We start from the raw sequence: 19654 nt of genomic DNA on the forward strand, positions 1-19654 counted from the left end.
CACTGCCCTCCCCCCTACGTGGGATCAGACACCCAGGGAAGTGAATCTCCCTGGCAACGTGGAATATGACCCCCGGGGAGGAATGTAGACCCGGCATCGTGGGATGGAGAACATCTTTTTGACCAAAAGGGGGATGTGAAAGGAAATGAAATAAGCTTCAGTGGCAGAGAGATTCCAAAACGAGCCGAGAGATCACTCTGGTGGGCACTCTTACGCACACTTTAGACAACCTTTTTTAAGTTCTAAAGAATTGGGGTAGCTGGTGGTGGATACCTGAAACTATTAAACTACAACCCAGAACCCATGAATCTCGAAGACAGTTGTATAAAAATGTAGCGTATGAGGGGTGACAGTGGGATTGGGAATGCCATAAGGACCAAACTCCACTTTGTCTAGTTTATGGATGGATGTGTAGAAAAGTAGGGGAAGCAAACAAACAGACAAAGGTACCCAGTGTTCTTTTTTACTTCAATTGCTGTTTTTCACTCTAATTATTATTCTTGTTATTTTTGTGTGTGTGCTAATGAAGGTGTCAGGGATTGATTTAGGTGATGAATGTACAACTATGTAATGGTACTGTAAACAATCGAAAGTACAATTTGTTTTGTATGACTGCGTGGTATGTGAATATATCTCAATAAAATGATGATAAAAAAAAAAAAAAAAAGAAGGGAAAGTTAAAAAAAAAAAAAGAAAGAAAAACAAGGAAAAAAAAAGATGTAGTGCCCCCTTGAGGAGCCTGTGGAGAATGCAGGGGTATTGGCCTACCCCACCTCCATGGTTGCTAACATGACCACAGACATAGGGGACTGGTGGTTTGATGGGTTGAGCCCTCTACCATAAGTTTTACCCTTGGGAAGACAGTTGCTGCAAAGGAGAGGCTAGGCCTCCCTATATTTGTGCATAAGAGTCTCCTCCTGAATGCCTCTTTGTTGCTCAGATGTGGCCCTCTCTCTCTGGCTAAGCCAACTTGAAAGGTGAAATCACTGCCCTCCCCCCTACGTGGGATCAGACACCCAGGGGAGTGAATCTCCTTGGCAACGTAGAATATGACTCCCGGGGAGGAATGTAGACCCGGCATCGTGGGACGGAGAACATCTTGACCAAAAGGGGGATGTGAAAGGAAATGAAATAAGCTTCAGTGGCAGAGAGATTCCAAAACGAGCCAAGAGGTCACTCTGGTGGGCACTCTTACGCACACTTTAGACAACCCTTTTTAGGTTCTAAAGAATTGGGGTAGCTGGTGGTGGATACCTGAAACTATCAAACTACAACCCAGAACCCATGAATCTCGAAGACAGTTGTATAAAAATGTAGCTTATGAGGGGTGACAATGGGATTGGGAAAGCCATAAGGACCACACTCCACTTTGTCTAGTTTATGGATGGATGAGTAGAAAAATAGGGGAAGGAAACAAACAGACAAAGGTACCCAGTGTTCTTTTTTACTTCAATTGCTCTTTTTCACTCTAATTATTATTCTTGTTATTTTTGTGTGTGTGCTAATGAAGGTGTCAGGGATTGATTTAGGTGATGAATGTACAACTATGTAATGGTACTGTAAACAATCGAAAGTACGATTTGTTTTGTATGACTGCGTGGTATGTGTGATGGTAGCACAATACTGTACTGTAAGTACTCTGAACAAAGATGAGTGTGAGTATGGTTGAAAGAGGAAGGCAATGGGCATGTATGACACCAGAAGGAAAGATACAAGATAAAGACTGGGATTGTAAAACTTAGTGAAACCTAGAGTGGTCAATGATGGTGATTACAAATATAAGAATGTTTTCAAATGAGGGAGAAGAAATGAATGTCAACATTGCAAGGTGTTGAAAATTGGATGGTATAGTGGAAAAAATACAATCAATGCAAACTACAGTCTATAGTTTAAGATGCTTCCATTAATTGTAACAAAGGTAATATATCAAAACTAAATGTCTAATATACCTAAACTAGATGTCTATAAGAGGGGGATATAAGTGAGTGGTATGGGATTCTTGTGTTGGTGATGGTGTTGTCAGACCTTTCCACTGCACTTTATTTTTATTTTCCTTCTATCTTTTTTTTTTACTCTTTGTTTTTTTTCCTCCTCTTCCTCTTTCTTTGCGGAAGAAATGGAAATATCCTCATATAGATTGTGGAGGTGAAGGCATAATTATGTGATTATACCAGGAATCACTGATTGCTTACTTAGGATGGATTATAGGGTGTGTGAATAAAACTTTAAAAATAAAAAGAGGGATACAAGTGCTGGAGAAAATGTGGAGAGAGATATGTACCTATTACCTGTTGGTGGGGAAGTAGAATGGTGCAGCCCATCTGAAGGGCAGCGTGGTGGTTCCACAGGAAGCTAAGAATGGGGTTGCCACATGGTCCTGCAACCCCGTTATTGGATATATACTTGGAAGAACTGAGAGCAGAGGCATGAATGGACATTTGCACCCTTGTGTTTATGGCGGCAGTATTCGCAATTTTCAATGGGTGGAGGTGGCCTAAGGGTACATCAACTGATAAATGGAGTGGTGAACTGTGGTGTATACATACAATGGAATGTTGAGCGGCAGCAAGGAGGAATGAAGTTGTGAGGCATGCAACTAGATGAATGGACCTTGAGAACAGTATCTTGAGTGAAATAAGCCAGAATTGAAAAGACAAACATTATGACACCTCACTAATATGGAATAACTATAATGTGTAAACTCTTAGAATTAAATCTGAGAACATAGGTTATCAGGGGAAGGCTTACTGTAAAGATTCCTAGATTGTAAGCTCATACAACAGTCACATCCATTCATGAGTTGTAACGGTTATTTCTAAATTCTGAGACACTGAGCTTTTGGTGTATAACCTAGTTGGTCCCTGTAACTTTGGGTATCTGTGTGACACCTGAGACTCAGAGCCAGAGTTGGGCAGCTATTAATGTCAGCATTATCCCATATAACAATTGTTAAAAAAGCTGAAAAAGAGATCAGACTTCAATCAGAGATATGAACAAAATGGACCTCGTTGGGGCTAATGTAAAAATCAAACTAAAGGGTAAAGGATGATATTGACTGTGTTTTAAAACTTCAACTTCTATGTGAGACCAAAGGAAGAGATGCTTATTTGTTGCAAAATCTCTATTTTCTGTAGTACACTATATAATTTAATTTGTTAGCCAGTTTATTCAAACACCATAACTACATGGAACCTTGAATAGGGGGTGAAATCAGGTCAGTGTGTACAGGTTAGCATGAAGCCACAATACATCCCAGAGTAATTTAGGCAGAGATTAAAAAGTATTCACAAAGTCCCCTTGAGGGACTGGGGGAAAATGTGGAAACATTAAACTTCCCCACCTGGGGAGTTCCTGATATTCCTGCAAGCATTGAGGACTACCAGTTTAGTAGGCTGAGCCCTTGATCTTGGGGCTTACCCTTATGAAGGCTGTTACTACAAAGGAGAGGCTAACCCAGTTTATAATAGTGCCTGAAAGTCACCCTCAGAGAACCTCATTTGTTGCTCAGATGTGGCCTCTCTCTCTAAGCTGACTCTGCAGGTAAACTCATTGCATTTCCTGCTACGTGGGACATGACTCCCAGGGATGAGCCTGGACCCAGCTCCGGGGGATTGAGAGAGCCTTCTCGACCAAAAGAGGGAAGAGAGAAACAAAATAAAGTTTCAGTGGCTGAGAGATTTCAAATGGAGTCAAGAGGTCATTCTGGAGGCTATGCTTATGCATTATATAGATACCTCTTTTTAGTTTTTAGTGTATTAGAATAGCTAGAAGGAAATAAGTGAAACTGCTAAACTGCAATCCAGTATCCTCGATTCTTGAAGATGATCGTATAACTATATAGCTTACACGGTATGACCATGTGATTGCAAAAGCCTTCTGGCTCACACTCCCTTTATCCAGTGTATGGATAGATGAGTAGAAAAATGGGGACAGGGTAGCGGGAGCAGTATGAGATGTTTTGGGTGTTCTTTTTTACTTCTTTTTTTTTTTTTAATTTTTTTTAATTTTTTAGAGTAATGAAAATGGTCAAATATTGATTATGGAGATGAATGCACAACTATATCATGATACCATGATCAACTGAAAGTACACTTTGGATGACTGTATGGAATGTGAATATATCTCAATAAAAGTGCATTAAAAAAAGAAAAGCTTATGAAGAGTCTATTCTGATGTGTGCTTAGGGCAGAAGAGGAGAAACAGACACTAAGGTGGGACAAGGATAAGTACAGGGGACTCAAAAAACTAATGATTTTCTCTGCATTTTAAAGCCTTAAAATTAGCCCTCATCTGCTTTGGAATAGGTCTACAGAGGTTTTATTATTCAAGCTCAAGTATACTACTTTATTATTTTACTTGAAGCAAATTTTATTAAAGTCATAAAATTCTGCTCTCTCAGTTATTCTATCATATAATCTATTATCACTGCTTACAAACAAGTTTATTTTATTAAAAGAGGATTTAAGTCTAGGACCATTTCTGCAACATAACAAATAACAGTAATGGATTATAAACTGATAAAACAAATAGCCCTGAGTCCATAATGATATAAATAATCAAATGGATATAAAATATAAAAGAAATAGATAGGGGAAGTGGGAAAGCTCCTCCTTAGAGTTGAATTCCAATTAATAAATATAAAAGGAATTGTGGAAATTTTAAAAATCACCATTTGACAAACACCAAATTAATAACTGTTTCAGGTAAAAACCATCAACAGATTCCAAAATTGTATGCTCAAAACAGTGGGCAAAACTATAGTGAGAAACAGGATATTTACAGTCACAAAGCATTTCCCCGCAAAATACATATTAATTACAAAGGGGAAAATAGTAACTTTACAGTGGTGAAATCTGGCAAACGCCATCTTAACTAAATGATCAAACTTAATATTACAAATAATGAGACATGTCAACATCATGTGCCTCTGGATATGACGCACTAATTAGGGTGCTGCATCATTTCTGTGGGATTCTTGCCAAAAATGTATCACCTGGGCTTAATCATGAGGAAACAAGAAACAAACCCAAACTGAGGGACATTCTACAAAATAACTAGCTAGTTTCAAAATCATTAGGGTTCCTGAAAGATAGATTGAGGAACTGTTCCAGGTTGGAAGAGACTAAGAAAACATGACAAGGAAATGCAATATGGGGTCCTGGATTGACCAGAAAAATGGTACTAGTGAGACAATTGGCAAAAGCAGAATAAACTCTGCAGATTATGCATTGTAATAATGTTAATTTCCTGGTTTTGATAATTATACTATGGTTATTTAAGATGTTAACATTTGGCAAAGCTAGGTGAAAAGGTATAAAGGAATTCTTCCTACAATTTTGCAACATTTTTTTGTACCACTGAAATTATTTCAAAATTAAAAATTAAAAATAAATAAAAAGAGTGCAGGATCAGGAATGAATCCCATTAGGTAAACTGATAAACTAAACAAGGGAAGGATCAGCAAACTTTTTCTATAAAGGATAAATATTTTAGACCTTGTGGACCAAACAGTCTCTGCCAGGACTACTCACCTCTGTCATAGCACAAAAGCAGCCACAGATGCTAAGTAAAAAAACTGAGCATGGCTATGTTTCAATAAAAATAGGAGGCAGTAAGATTTGTTCCACAGTTTGCTAACCTTTCAACTAAACAAAGAATTTTTATCTTTAAAGAAGACATAACTTGACAGAGTATAATAATCATCATTCTTTCTTAAATAAGTACAATCAAACTTTTTCCAGACTTATCAAATGAAATGAAATGAAATTAGTGTGCATAAGACCATTAAACAGAGACATATAACATTTTTATAAGAACCCGAGTTACATTCCTATTAATGGTTCTAGCACAGAATGAGCTAAACTAGATGACCCTCCTCCCACACCAAAACAAACTTAATTCAGCATTAAAGAAAAAAATAAAAAGCAAAGAAAATAAGTACTTTTCATTTCAGGGATTCCAATATTTTAAATCCAAAAGTATTTTTTATTTTGGACAAATTCACAGTGTTCAAAAAAGAAATCTTTCCTCCTCCTGTTCATTATATTTTGAAACAATTTAAATTGTTTCCCTTTATGTCTCTTATCAGCCTTTGAACACATGCTGATTTCACTGATTTGGCATTATCTAATCATTAACTAGGTAATTTCAGAAAATCTGGCTAATCAAGAACTAAGATATAATATAAAACAAGTAAAATCATCTCTGGTTTAGAATTTCTGCATGGGTTGACAGTATATAAACTTCAAATAAAATAACAGAGGAGTATCTAAAGAGGCATATATTTTATAAATACATTTAAAAAGTAAACATAACTTCACTAAACGTTTTAAGGCTTAGTTACATAATTTATAAACCTCAGTAAATTAATATATCACTCTGGAGCGCATTCTAATGAGCTACATAGATATCCCTTTTTAGTTTTTAGTGTATTGGAATGGCTGGAAGGAAATACCTGAAATTGTCGAACTGCAATCCAGTAGCCTTGATTCTTGAAGACGACTGCATAACTATGTAGCTTACATGGTGTGACTGTGACTGTGAAAATCTTATGGCTCACACTCCCTTTATCCAGTGTATGGACACATGAGTAGAAAAATAGGGACAACAACTAAATGAAAAATAGGGTGGGATGGGGGAATGGAATGTTCCAGGTGTTTTTTTTTTTTCATTTTTTTTTTTGAATAAGGTAAATGATTAAAATTGATTCTGCTGATGAATGCACAACTATATGATGGTACTGTGAACAACTGATTGTATACTGTGGATTACTGTAGGGTATGTGAATATATCTTAATAAAACTGTAATTTAAAAAAAAGCAATGAAGGAAATCACAAAGGGAAAAACGTATTTTACCATGTGAAAATGTAAACTTGTGCACAGCAGAAGTAGTAATAAGCAAAATTAAAAACCAAAGAACAATTTGGGGGGAAAAAATAATACAGAAAGAACAAGATTTGGATGCCAGAAAGAAACAAATGTTAGAATTTTTTTACCCAAGAGTAAGTCACAAATTATGAGCAAAGATGGTATTAAGACTTGAAATGACATAAGTGACATGATAAGTGACATTATAAAAACATGTAAATAACATACATCTTTAAAAGGTCAACCTGGGTTAAACGGAATTACCCTCTGCGGGTTATTTTTATCATGGTGGTTCACATGAGCAATGTGAGCTCCCTGCCCAGAAGGGCACACTGGCATCCCATCACTAGGGCATTCTGAAGACAACTCAGAATGAGAGCACATACATAACAATGGCACAAGCTGGTGGATGCCTTCATCTGGACACAACTTACCCCAGGGTGTTGCCTGCCAGCCTGCCCAGTGTCTCGGAACCTGAGAGAAACCATGGGGAGTCACTTGTCCTACCAGGCCTCGATGTCCTCCCAGCCCCAGAGTTGCTGTTCAACTTTGACCTAGGAGAAAAACAAAAGGTAGCAGAATCACAAAACAGTCCCAAACTGACTAGAAACAAACCTGGAATTCCAGGCCTCACTGCTCTGGACTTAATGTGGTAAAATACCAGACTATTTTCTGATTACTCTTACTAAAATTTATACACAGCATCAAAAAGCAAACCTGACAACTTGTCCCCTCAAAACAATTTGTCTTTCTTTTCTTTTTGAAATTGTTTTCACATTTTAACTGCAAATGAATGCTAAGTAGTAACTTTTCTTTAGATTTTCAAAAGTAATCATGTTTTCTTCAGAAGCAGCCAGCTGAAGTTCATCACACATTATCTAGCATTCTTTTATCATTGTTAAAGACTAAAATTTTAATGGGCCTGTTGTTTTCAAACTGAGTTACTTGATTTGGAAATATTATTAAAGGAGAAACCGTGATGTACAACTCATTTCAGTCAAAGAGCAGATTTGACTTGGGACCTACCAAAAATGTAGTATCATGGGTGACTTATTTCTGTTAAGTGATCATCAACTCTTCTACTTTTAACACTAATATTTTTAGATATAAATGTGCTTGTATAAAAATTAAAAGCAAACTACAAAGTAACCATTTCACTCTATTTTAAGATTTGATGTTCTGCAATGCTTCTTTTTTTTCCCTTTTAATTAGAGAAGCTGTGGGTTTACAGAACAACCATGCAACCATGCATAAAATACAGGATTCCCATATACCATCCCACCAACAAAACCTTACATTGGGGTAGAACATTTGTTACAACTGATTATAGCACTTTTTTGTAACTTTTTTTAAAAAAACAGTAGTCACTTTTGTTACAATTTATGAAAGATTATTAAAATAGGACTATTAACTATCCTCCATAGTTTACATTAGGTGTATTTTTCCCCATATACAACCCTATTATCACCTTGTATTATTGTCATACATTTGTTATAATTCATGAAAGAACACTCTTATACTTGTATTATTAACTATAGTCCCTTGTCTACAATAGGGTTGACTGTTATACAGTACTGTTTTACCTTCTAATTTTAATTCTAGTAACATATACAACCTAAAGATTCCCCTTTTAACCACATTCACTTACATACTTCAGTGATATTAAAATGTGCTACCATCACCACCATGCATTTCCAACCTTTCACAATCAACCTATAATAGAAATTCTGTACAAATTAAGCATTCACTCCCCATTCTCTAACCCTAATATATCCCCTAGTTGCCTCTATTCTAGATTCTAACTTTTTGAGTTTGCTTATTATAATTAGTTCATCAGTGAGATGCGATGCTTCTTAATTTGAGGGTTACCAAAATCAAAACATAGGTTTTATAAAGTAATACCTTTTAAGAACTAAACATATATTAAATAGGAAGGACTTAATATCTTACCCATCATTATTATCAGGTTTACCCAGTTCCAATCTGTCTGGCTGTACTGAAAAACCAATTCTGCAAACTCTACCATCCTAAAAGCAGAGAAAATAGAAGAAATGTAATGTAAAATGTGGATTAAAATTTGAATTCATTCAACAAATAGTATATTCCGTGCCTATCACTGTCAATTCGGAAGACAGCTAATAAGCTGCCTTCCTGAAGGCAGTCATATCTGAGTTTGGGGGATATGCTATACATACATATAAAGAGATCAGTAGAAAAGAATTTAAAACACCTCAATCTGAAAAAATTTGGACTGAGGAAATGACCAGTTATCAGGAGACTCGCCATTCTGTTTCAAGCTGCAATAAATCTTTTAAACTTTCTCTGGGTCTAGATTCCTCATTTCCACTATAAGGAAATGGAACTGGGTGATCTCTGAAATAGCTCTTGGAAGCAGCTGCTGTTTTCCTTGGATAAAAAGGAAGAAACAACATGATACATGAGTATACTTTGTTCATTTTTCATTTCTCTACCTTAGAGTAAATCATTTACCTCAAGAAGAAAGGCAGCGTGATTTGGTCCCACCACACACTGTTTAATAGTAGCCTGTTCCAATACATTCAAAGGGGGGTGGCTGGGAAATTAAAATATATATATATATGTAAGTAAAATTATTTTTTAAATAGTAAATACATATTTCCTACATTTTTTTTTACCCCAGTAACAAAAGGAAAAAAAAAAAAAAGAGCTAACATAGCCTGTTTCAAAAAATTATTTTTCATGTATTATAAAACACTAATTAAAAACCATTAATTACAAAATTCCCAAAATCATAGCTCCTTAGTATGACAGATTTTTAAAAACAGTATGAACAGAAACTAGTTCAAATGAAACCTAACTCATAAAAAGTTGGTATCCAGATTAAAAGATTATTAATAGCTGTGCCTAAATATCAATTTTTTCCTAACAGAGAAAAACTGTCCTTTGTTGGAAAATTTAAAGTATCTTAAAATTCTCACCTGTTTAAATTATATTTGTTTAGTTTCTCTGAAACTTCCCGTAACCTTTAGAAACAAAACCAAAAAAAAGTGATTAAATCACAAGTACAGATCCTTTGTAAACAACATAGTTCTGACAGGTACTTGTACCATTATTTTGGTGATTTTCAAAGGAAACAAAAAAAAATTGCTATAAAAACCACACAACACGGCAAGAATGGTTTTTATAATATCTTTCATTTTTGTCCCAAAAATATCAGAAGATATTTTTCCTTTCCTCACCATCCCATTAGCAATTTTAATAATAATAATACTAATAATAACATCCCCAGATGAGGAAACTGAGGCTTCTTACAGTTTACATAACAAAAGCATCAGGAGGGCCGGAACTTGAGTTAATCCCAAGGAAGTCCCCATTTTCAAACACTGTGTTGTATATGTCAAGAGATTCTTGAATGTCCATGTATATCACGAAAGGAAAACACGTGGGAAGCACAGATCTATTAAGTATTTAATATAATGGGGCAGAAGCAGCCCTGGATTTACAGCCAGAAAAGCCTTACTGATCTCAGGTATAGTCTCAAATTCTTGAAGGACCTTTTGATGTACAATAGAACATAATTTCAATGTCCTTATCGATAACATCTATCATTTCTAACATGCTTAGAAAACTCTCAGAGGGCTATATAACAAAGAGATGTTAACTTGTATTATCTGTTATGAATCTGCTGTTTCTCTCAAGGAAACAGTCTTGAATTAATATAAAATGCTCAATTAAACTAGGCATATATCAAAGCCATATTATAATGTAAAGACATAATAAAATGTAATGATTTTATAATTGGATTCTATTGTTACCAAAACAATTGCCTAGTCTTTTAAAACTTTTTCAGAATTAATACCCTTAATAACAAGCTGGGGATTTTAAAAAGCAATGGAAAAGTTTAAAACATTAAATCAATGGGACATTCCATAAATTTTGCTCTCCAAAGAGTGACAAAAACAAATGAAGCCAAAATTTCAATCATTTGTACAAATAGATAAAAGCAATATATGTATTCCAAATAATTACTCATGTTAAAGCTAATTTAGGATTAAAAAGATGTCACAACATCTATAGGTAAATAACCCAATAATTTCAATAGGAGATTCTAGTATGAACTATAGGAGCCACATGTCCCTCAACTTTACTTTTTCCTGTAAATTCTGTCCTGTTTGCTATGCTAAGGAATGTTTCTCCTTTTTTTTTTTAAACGCAATTTTATTGAGATATATTCATATAACATACAGTCCTTCAAAGTGTACAATCTGTTTTTCATAGTGCCATCATATAGCTGTGCCTTCATCACCACAATCTTTGAACATTTTCATTACTCCAAAAAATAAAATTAAAATTAAAAAGAAAATCCAAAACATTCCATTCTCCCCCTTTTCCCATTGTTCATTTACTTTAAGTCATTGTTTTTTATACTTTATCAAAAAATCAAAAAACAAACAGTAAACAAACATTTCAAACACAACCAAAACAAAGGAATATGAAAAAAACAAATAACCTAGAATAACTACATTGCTTCCAACATGTTCCTTTCATATCCCAAGAAAATTAACAAACCATAACCGAACAAAAGAATACGAAAAACAAATAACCTAAAATAACTACATTTCTGCGAACTTGTTCCTACCATACTCCCCAGAAATTAACAAACCATAGTCGTTCCTGAGCATTCCCAGAACATTAAGTTTACCCTCCATAACTTATTTGTTCTTATTAGATTATTGTTCTCCCTTCACTGTTTGCTGTCTTTCGTTAGGTCCCCTACATTCTACAATATAAACCATTTATTTTACATTTTTCACAGAGTTCTGTTTTTCATAATCCGTTGTCTTGTTTGAATTATTTTTTAATTTTTTGTTAAAGTAAAAAAACAGCTATTGAATTAAAAAATCAGCTTCAATGTAGTTATTTTAGGTTATTTGGTTTTTCTTATACCTTTGGTTGATTATGGTTTGTTAATTTTCTTGGGTATCGTAGGAACATGTTGGAAGCAATGTAGTTCTTTTAAATTATTTGTTTTTCTTATTCTCTGTGTGGATATGGTTTATTAATTGCCTTGGGGTACGGTAAAGAACATGTTGGAAGCAAAGCGGTTATTTTAGGTTATTTGTTTTTCTTAATCCTTTGCTTTGTTTTGTTTGAAATGTGTGTTTTTTTTTGTTGTTTGTTTTAATTTTTCGATAAATAGTTTAAAAAAAGTCAATGAGGAGGCGGGGCAAGATGGCAGACTGGTGAGCTGTAACTTTTAGCTACTCCTCCAGGAAAGTAGGTAAAAAGCCAGGAACTGCGTGGACTGGACACCACAGAGCAATCTGTCTTTGGGCATACTTCATACAACACTCATGAAAACGTGGAACTGCTGAGATCAGCGAAATCTGTAAGTTTTTGCGGCCAGGGGACCCGCGCCCCTCCCTGCCAGGCTCAGTCCCGGGGGAGGAGGGGCTGTCAGCTCCGGGAAGGAGAAGGGAGAACTGCAGTGGCTGCTCTTATCGAAAACTCATTCTACTGATTCAAACTCCAACCATAGATAGACTGAGACCAGACACCAGAGACTCTGAGAGCAGCCAGCCCAGCAGAGAGGAGACAGGCATAGAAAAAAAACAACACGAAAAACTCCAAAATAAAAACAGAGGATTTTTGGAGTTCTGGTGAACACAGAAAGGGGAAGGGTGGAGCTCAGGCCTTGAGGCGCATATGCAAATCCCGAAGCAAAGCTGATCTCTCTGCCCTGTGGACCTTTCCTTAATGGCCCTGTTTGCTTTGTCTATTACCATTTCAATAACCCATTAGATCTCTGAGGAGGGCCGTTTTTTTTTTTTTTTTTTTTTTTTTTTTTTAAATCCTTTTTGCTTTTTCTAAAACAATTACTCTAAGAAGCTCAATACAGAAAGCTTCAAAGAATTGCAATTTGGGCACGTCAAGTCAAGAGCAGAACTAAGAGAGCTCTGAGACAAAAGGCAATAATCCAGTGGCTGAGAAAATTCACTAAACAACACAACTTCCCAAGAAAGGGGGGGTGTCCACTCACAGCCACCAGCCTGGTGGAAGGGAAACACTCCTGCCCATCACCAGCCCCATAGCCCAGAGCTGCCCCAGACAACCCAGTGTGACGGAAGTGCTTCAAATAACAGGCACACACCACAAAACTGGGCGTGGACATTAGCCTTCCCTGCAACCTCAGCTGAATGTCCCAGAGCTGGGAAGGTGGAGCAGTGTGAATTAACAAAGCCCCATTCAGCCATCATTTGAGCAGACTGGGAGCCTCCCTACACAGCCCAGCAGCCCAGAACTGCCCTGGGGGGACGGCACTCACCTGTGACATAGCACAGTCATCCCTCAACAGAGGACCCGGGGTGCACAGCCTGGAAGAGGGGCCCACTTGCAAGTCTCAGGAGCCATACGCCAATACCAAAGACTTGTGGGTCACTGGCAGAGACAAACTGTGGCAGGACTGAACTGAAGGATTAGACTATTGCAGCAGCTTTAAAACTCCAGGATCATCAGGGAGATTTGATTGTTAGGGCCACCCCCCCTCCCCGACTGCCCAGAAACACGCCCCACATACAGAGCAGGCAACACCAACTACACACGCAAGCTTGGTACACCAATTGGGCCCCACAAGACTCACTCCCCCACTCACCAAAAAGGCTAAGCAGGGGAGATCTGGCTTGTGGAGAACAGGTGGCTCGTGGATGCCACCTGCTGCTTAGTTAGAGAAAGTGTACTCCACGAAGCTGTAGATCTGATAAATTAGAGATAAGGACTTCAATAGGTCTACAAACCCTAAAAGAACCCTATCAAGTTCAGCAAATGCCACGAGGCCAAAAACAACAGAAAATTGTAAAGCATATGAAAAAACCAGACGATATGGATAACCCAAGCCCAAGCACCCAAATCAAAAGACCAGAAGAGACACAGCACCTAGAGCAGCTACTCAAAGAACTAAAGATGAACAATGAGACCATAGTACGGGATATGAAGGAAATCAAGAAGACCCTAGAAGAGCATAAAGAAGACATTGCAAGACTAAATAAAAAAATGGATGATCTTATGGAAATTAAAGAAACTGTTGACCAAATTAAAAAGATTCTGGACACTCATAGTACAAGACTAGAGGAAGTTGAACAACGAATCAGTGACCTGGAAGATGACAGAATGGAAAATGAAAGCATAAAAGAAAGAATGGGGAAAAAAATTGAAAAACTCGAAATGAACCTCAGGGATATGATAGATAATATGAAACGTCTAAATATAAGACTCATTGGTGTCCCAGAAGGGGAAGAAAAGGGTAAAGGTCTAGGAAGAGTATTCAAAGAAATTGTTGGGGAAAACTTCCCAAATCTTCTAAACAACATAAATACACAAATCATAAATGCTCAGCGAACTCCAAATAGAATAAATCCAAAAAAACCCACTCCGAGACATATACTGATCACACTGTCAAACATAGGAGAGAAGGAGCAAGTTCTGAAAGCAGCAAGAGAAAAGCAATTCACCACATACAAAGGAAACAGCATAAGACTAAGTAGTGACTACTCAGCAGCCACAATGGAGGCAAGAAGGCAGTGGCACGACATATTTAAAATTCTGAGTGAGAGGAATTTCCAGCCAAGAATACTTTATCCAGCAAAGCTCTCCTTCAAATTTGAGGGAGAGCTTAAATTTTTCACAGACAAAGAAATGCTGAGAGAATTTGCTAACAAGAGACCTGCCCTACTGGAGATACTAAAGGGAGCCCTACAGACAGAGAAACAAAGACAGGACAGAGAGACTTGGAGAAAGGTTCAGTAGTAAAGAGATTCGGTATGGGTACAATAAAGGATATTAATAGAGAGAGGGAAAAATATGGCAAACATAATCTAAAGGATAAGATTGCCGATTCAAGAAATGCCTTCACGGTTTTAACGTTGAATGTAAATGGATTAAACTCCCCAATTAAAAGATATAGATTCGCAGAATGGATCAAAAAAAATGAACCATCAATATGTTGCATACAAGAGACTCATCTTAGACACAGGGACACAAAGAAACTGAAAGTGAAAGGATGGAAAAAAATATTTCATGCAAGCTACAGCCAAAAGAAAGCAGGTGTAGCAATATTAATCTCAGATAAAATAGACTTCAAATGCAGGGATGTTTTGAGAGACAAAGAAGGCCACTACATACTAATAAAAGGGGCAATTCAGCAAGAAGAAATAACAATCGTAAATGTCTATGCACCCAATCAAGGTGCCACAAAATACATGAGAGAAACACTGGCAAAACTAAAGGAAGCAATTGATGTTTCCACAATAATTGTGGGAGACTTCAACACATCACTCTCTCCTATAGATAGATCAACCAGACAGAAGACCAATAAGGAAATTGAAAACCTAAACAATCTGATAAATGAATTAGATTTAACAGACATCTACAGGACATTACATCCCAAATCACCAGGATACACATACTTTTCTAGTGCTCACGGAACTTTCTCCAGAATAGATCATATGCTGGGACATAAAACAAGCCTCAATAAATTTAAAAAGATTGAAATTATTCAAAGCACATTCTCTGACCACAGTGGAATACAATTAGAAGTCAATAACCATCAGAGACTTAGAAAATTCACAAATACCTGGAGGTTAAACAACACACTCCTAAACAATCAGTGGGTTAAAGAAGAAATAGCAAGAGAAATTGCTAAATATAGAGACGAATGAAAATGAGAACACAACATACCAAAACCTATGGGATGCAGCAAAAGCAGTGCTAAGGGGGAAATTTATAGCACTAAACGCATATATTAAAAAGGAAGAAAGAGCCAAAATCAAAGAACTAATGGATCAACTGAAGAAGCTAGAAAATGAACAGCAAACCAATCCTAAACCAAGTACAAGAAAAGAAATCACAAGGATTAAAGCAGAAATAAATGACATAGAGAACAAAAAAACAATAGAAAGGATAAATATCACCAAAAGTTGGTTCTTTGAGAAGATCAACAAGATTGACAAGCCCCTAGCTAGACTGACAAAATCAAAAAGAGAGAAGACCCATATAAACAAAATAATGAATGAAAAAGGTGACATAACTGCAGATCCTGAAGAAATTAAAAAAATTGTAAGAGGATATTATGAACAACTGTATGGCAACAAACTGGATAATGTAGAAGAAATGGACAATTTCCTGGAAACATATGAACAACCTATCCTGACCAGAGAAGAAATAGAAGACCTCAACCAACCCATCACAAGCAAAGAGATCCAATCAGTCATCAAAAATCTTCCCACAAATAAATGCCCAGGGCCAGATGGCTTCACAGGGGAATTCTACCAAACTTTCCAGAAAGAACTGACACCAATCTTACTCAAAGTCTTTCAAAACATTGAAGAAAATGGAACACTACCTAACTCATTTTATGAAGCTAACATCAATCTAATACCAAAACCAGGCAAAGATGCTACAAAAAAGGAAAACTACCGGCCAATCTCCCTAATGAATATAGATGCAAAAATCCTCAACAAAATACTTGCAAATCGAATCCAAAGACACATTAAAAAAATCATACACCATGACCAAGTGGGGTTCATTCCAGGCATGCAAGGATGGTTCAACATAAGAAAAACAACCAATGTATTACAACACATTAAAAACTCGAAAGGGAAAAATCAACTGATCATCTCAATAGATGCTGAAAAAGCATTTGACAAAATCCAACATCCCTTTTTGATAAAAACACTTCAAAAGGTAGGAATTGATGGAAACTTCCTCAACATGGTAAAGAGCATATATGAAAAACCCACAGCCAGCATAGTACTCAATGGTGAGAGACTGAAAGCCTTCCCTCTAAGATCAGGAACAAGACAAGGATGCCCGCTGTCACCACTGTTATTCAACATTGTGCTGGAAGTGCTAGCCAGGGCAATCCGGCAAGACAAAGAAATAAAAGGCATCCAAATTGGAAAAGAAGAAGTGAAACTGTCATTGTTTGCAGATGATATGACCTTATATCTAGAAAACCCTGAGAAATCAACGATACACCTACTAGAGCTAATCAACAAATTTAGCAAAGTAGCGGGATACAAGATTAATGCACATAAGTCAGTAATGTTTCTATATGCTAGAAATGAACAAACTGAAGAGACACTCAAGAAAAAGATACCATTTTCAATAGCAACTAAAAAAATCAAGTACCTAGGAATCAACTTAACCAAAGATGTAAAAGACCTATACAAAGAAAACTACATAACTCTACTAAAAGAAATAGAAGGGGACCTTAAAAGATGGAAAAATATTCCATGTTCATGGATAGGAAGGCTAAATGTCATTAAGATGTCAATTCTACCCAAACTCATCTACAGATTCAATGCAATCCCAATCAAAATTCCAACAACCTACCTTTGCAGACTTGGAAAAGCTAGTTATCAAATTTATTTGGAAAGGGAAGATGCCTCGAATTGCTAAAGACACTCTAAAAAAGAAAAACGAAGTGGGAGGACTTACACTCCCTGACTTTGAAGCTTATTATAAAGCCACAGTTGCCAAAACAGCATGGTACTGGCACAAAGATAGACATATAGATCAATGGAATCGAATTGAGAATTCAGAGATAGACCCTCAGATCTATGGCCGACTGATCTTTGATAAGGCCCCCAAAGTCACCGAACTGAGTCATAATGGTCTTTTCAACAAATGGGGCTGGGAGAGTTGGATATCCATATCCAAAAGAATGAAAGAGGACCCCTACCTCACCCCCTACACAAAAATTAACTCAAAATGGACCAAAGATCTCAATATAAAAGAAAGTACCATTAAACTCCTAGAAGATAATGTAGGAAAACATCTTCAAGACCTTGTATTAGGAGGCCACTTCCTAGACTTTACACCCAAAGCACAAGCAACAAAAGAGAAAATAGATAAATGGGAACTCCTCAAGCTTAGAAGTTTCTGCACCTCAAAGGAATTTCTCAAAAAGGTAAAGAGGCAGCCAACTCAATGGGAAAAAATTTTTGGAAACCATGTATCTGACAAAAGACTGATATCTTGCATATACAAAGAAATCCTACAACTCAATGACAATAGTACAGACAGCCCAATTATAAAATGGGCAAAAGATATGAAAAGACAGTTCTCTGAAGAGGAAATACAAATGGCCAAGAAACACATGAAAAAATGTTCAGCTTCACCAGCTATTAGAGAGATGCAAATTAAGACCACAATGAGATACCATCTAACACCGATTAGAATGGCTGCCATTAAACAAACAGGAAACTACAAATGCTGGAGGGGATGTGGAGAAATTGGAACTCTTATTCACTGTTGGTGGGACTGTATAATGGTTCAGCCACTCTGGAAGTCAGTCTGGCAGTTCCTTAGAAAACTAGATATAGAGCTACCATTCGATCCAGCGATTGCACTTCTCGGTATATACCCGGAAGATCGGAAAGCAGTGACACGAACAGATATCTGCACGCCAATGTTCATAGCAGGATTATTCACAATTGCCAAGAGATGGAAACAACCCAAATGTCCTTCAACAGATGAGTGGATAAATAAAATGTGGTATATACACACGATGGAATACTACGCGGCAGTAAGAAGGAACGATCTGGTGAAACATATGACAACATGGATGAACCTTGAAGACATAATGCTGAGCGAAATAAGCCAGGCACAAAAAGAGAAATATTATATGCTACCACTAATGTGAACTTTGAAAAATGTAAAACAAATGGTTTATAATGTAGAATGTAGGGGAACTAGCAGTAGAGAGCAATTAAGGAAGGGGGAACAATAATCCAAGAAGAACAGATAAGCTATTTAACGTTCTGGGGATGCCCAGAAATGACTATGGTCTGTTAATTTCTGATGGATGTAGTAGAACAAGTTCACTGAAATGTTGCTATATTATGTAACTTTCTTGGGGTAAAGTAGGAACATGTTGGAAGTTAAGCAGTTATCTTAGGTTAGTTGTCTTTTTCTTACTCCCTTGTTATGGTCTCTTTGAAATGTTCTTTTATTGTATGTTTGTTTTCTTTTTAACTTTTTTTTCATACAGTTGATTTAAAAAAGAAGGGAAAGTTAAAAAAAAAAAAAAGAAAAAAGACAAACAAGGAAAAAAAAAAAAAAAGATGTAGTGCCCCCTTGAGGAGCCTGTGGAGAATGCAGGGGTATTGGCCTACCCCACCTCCATGGTTGCTAACATGACCACAGACATACGGGACTGGTGGTTTGATGGGTTGAGCCCTCTACCATAAGTTTTACCCTTGGGAAGACGGTTGCTGCAAAGGAGAGGCTAGGCCTCCCTGTATTTGTGCTAAGAGTCTCCTCCTGAATGCCTCTTTGTTGCTCAGATGTGGCCCTCTCTCTCTGGCTAAGCCAACTTGAAAGGTGAAATCACTGCCCTCCCCCCTACGTGGGATCAGACACCCAGGGAAGTGAATCTCCCTGGCAACGTGGAATATGACTCCCGGGGAGGAATGTAGACCCGGCATCGTGGGATGGAGAACATCTTCTTGACCAAAAGGGGGATGTGAAAGGAAATGAAATAAGCTTCAGTGGCAGAGAGATTCCAAAACGAGCCGAGAGATCACTCTGGTGGGCACTCTTACGCACACTTTAGACAACCTTTTTTAGGTTCTAAAGAATTGGGGTAGCTGGTGGTGGATACCTGAAACTATTAAACTACAACCCAGAACCCATGAATCTCGAAGACAGTTGTATAAAAATGTAGCTTATGAGGGGTGACAATGGGATCGGGAATGCCATAAGGACCAAACTCCACTTTGTCTAGTTTATGGATGGATGTGTAGAAAA

General features: G+C 37.0%; 1 protein-coding gene across 2 annotated transcripts in view; it reads right to left on the bottom strand.

Moving 5' to 3' along the window:
- The window catches only part of UBR5 (ubiquitin protein ligase E3 component n-recognin 5), a 173203-nt gene that overhangs the window by 110626 nt on the left and 42923 nt on the right, over positions 1–19654 (bottom strand). For both annotated transcript variants that reach the window (XM_037802663.1, XM_037802662.1), the window contains exons 2-5: positions 9826–9870; positions 9359–9440; positions 8819–8895; positions 7303–7422 (exon numbers count right to left, since the gene is read on the bottom strand). In XM_037802663.1, coding sequence (XP_037658591.1) covers positions 7303–7422; positions 8819–8895; positions 9359–9440; positions 9826–9870 — 324 coding nt within the window. The remainder of the gene's footprint in view (positions 1–7302; positions 7423–8818; positions 8896–9358; positions 9441–9825; positions 9871–19654) is intronic.

The sequence above is a fragment of the Choloepus didactylus genome, chromosome 14, assembly GCF_015220235.1.
Source record: "Choloepus didactylus isolate mChoDid1 chromosome 14, mChoDid1.pri, whole genome shotgun sequence".
Taxonomy (NCBI): Eukaryota; Metazoa; Chordata; class Mammalia; order Pilosa; family Megalonychidae; genus Choloepus; species Choloepus didactylus.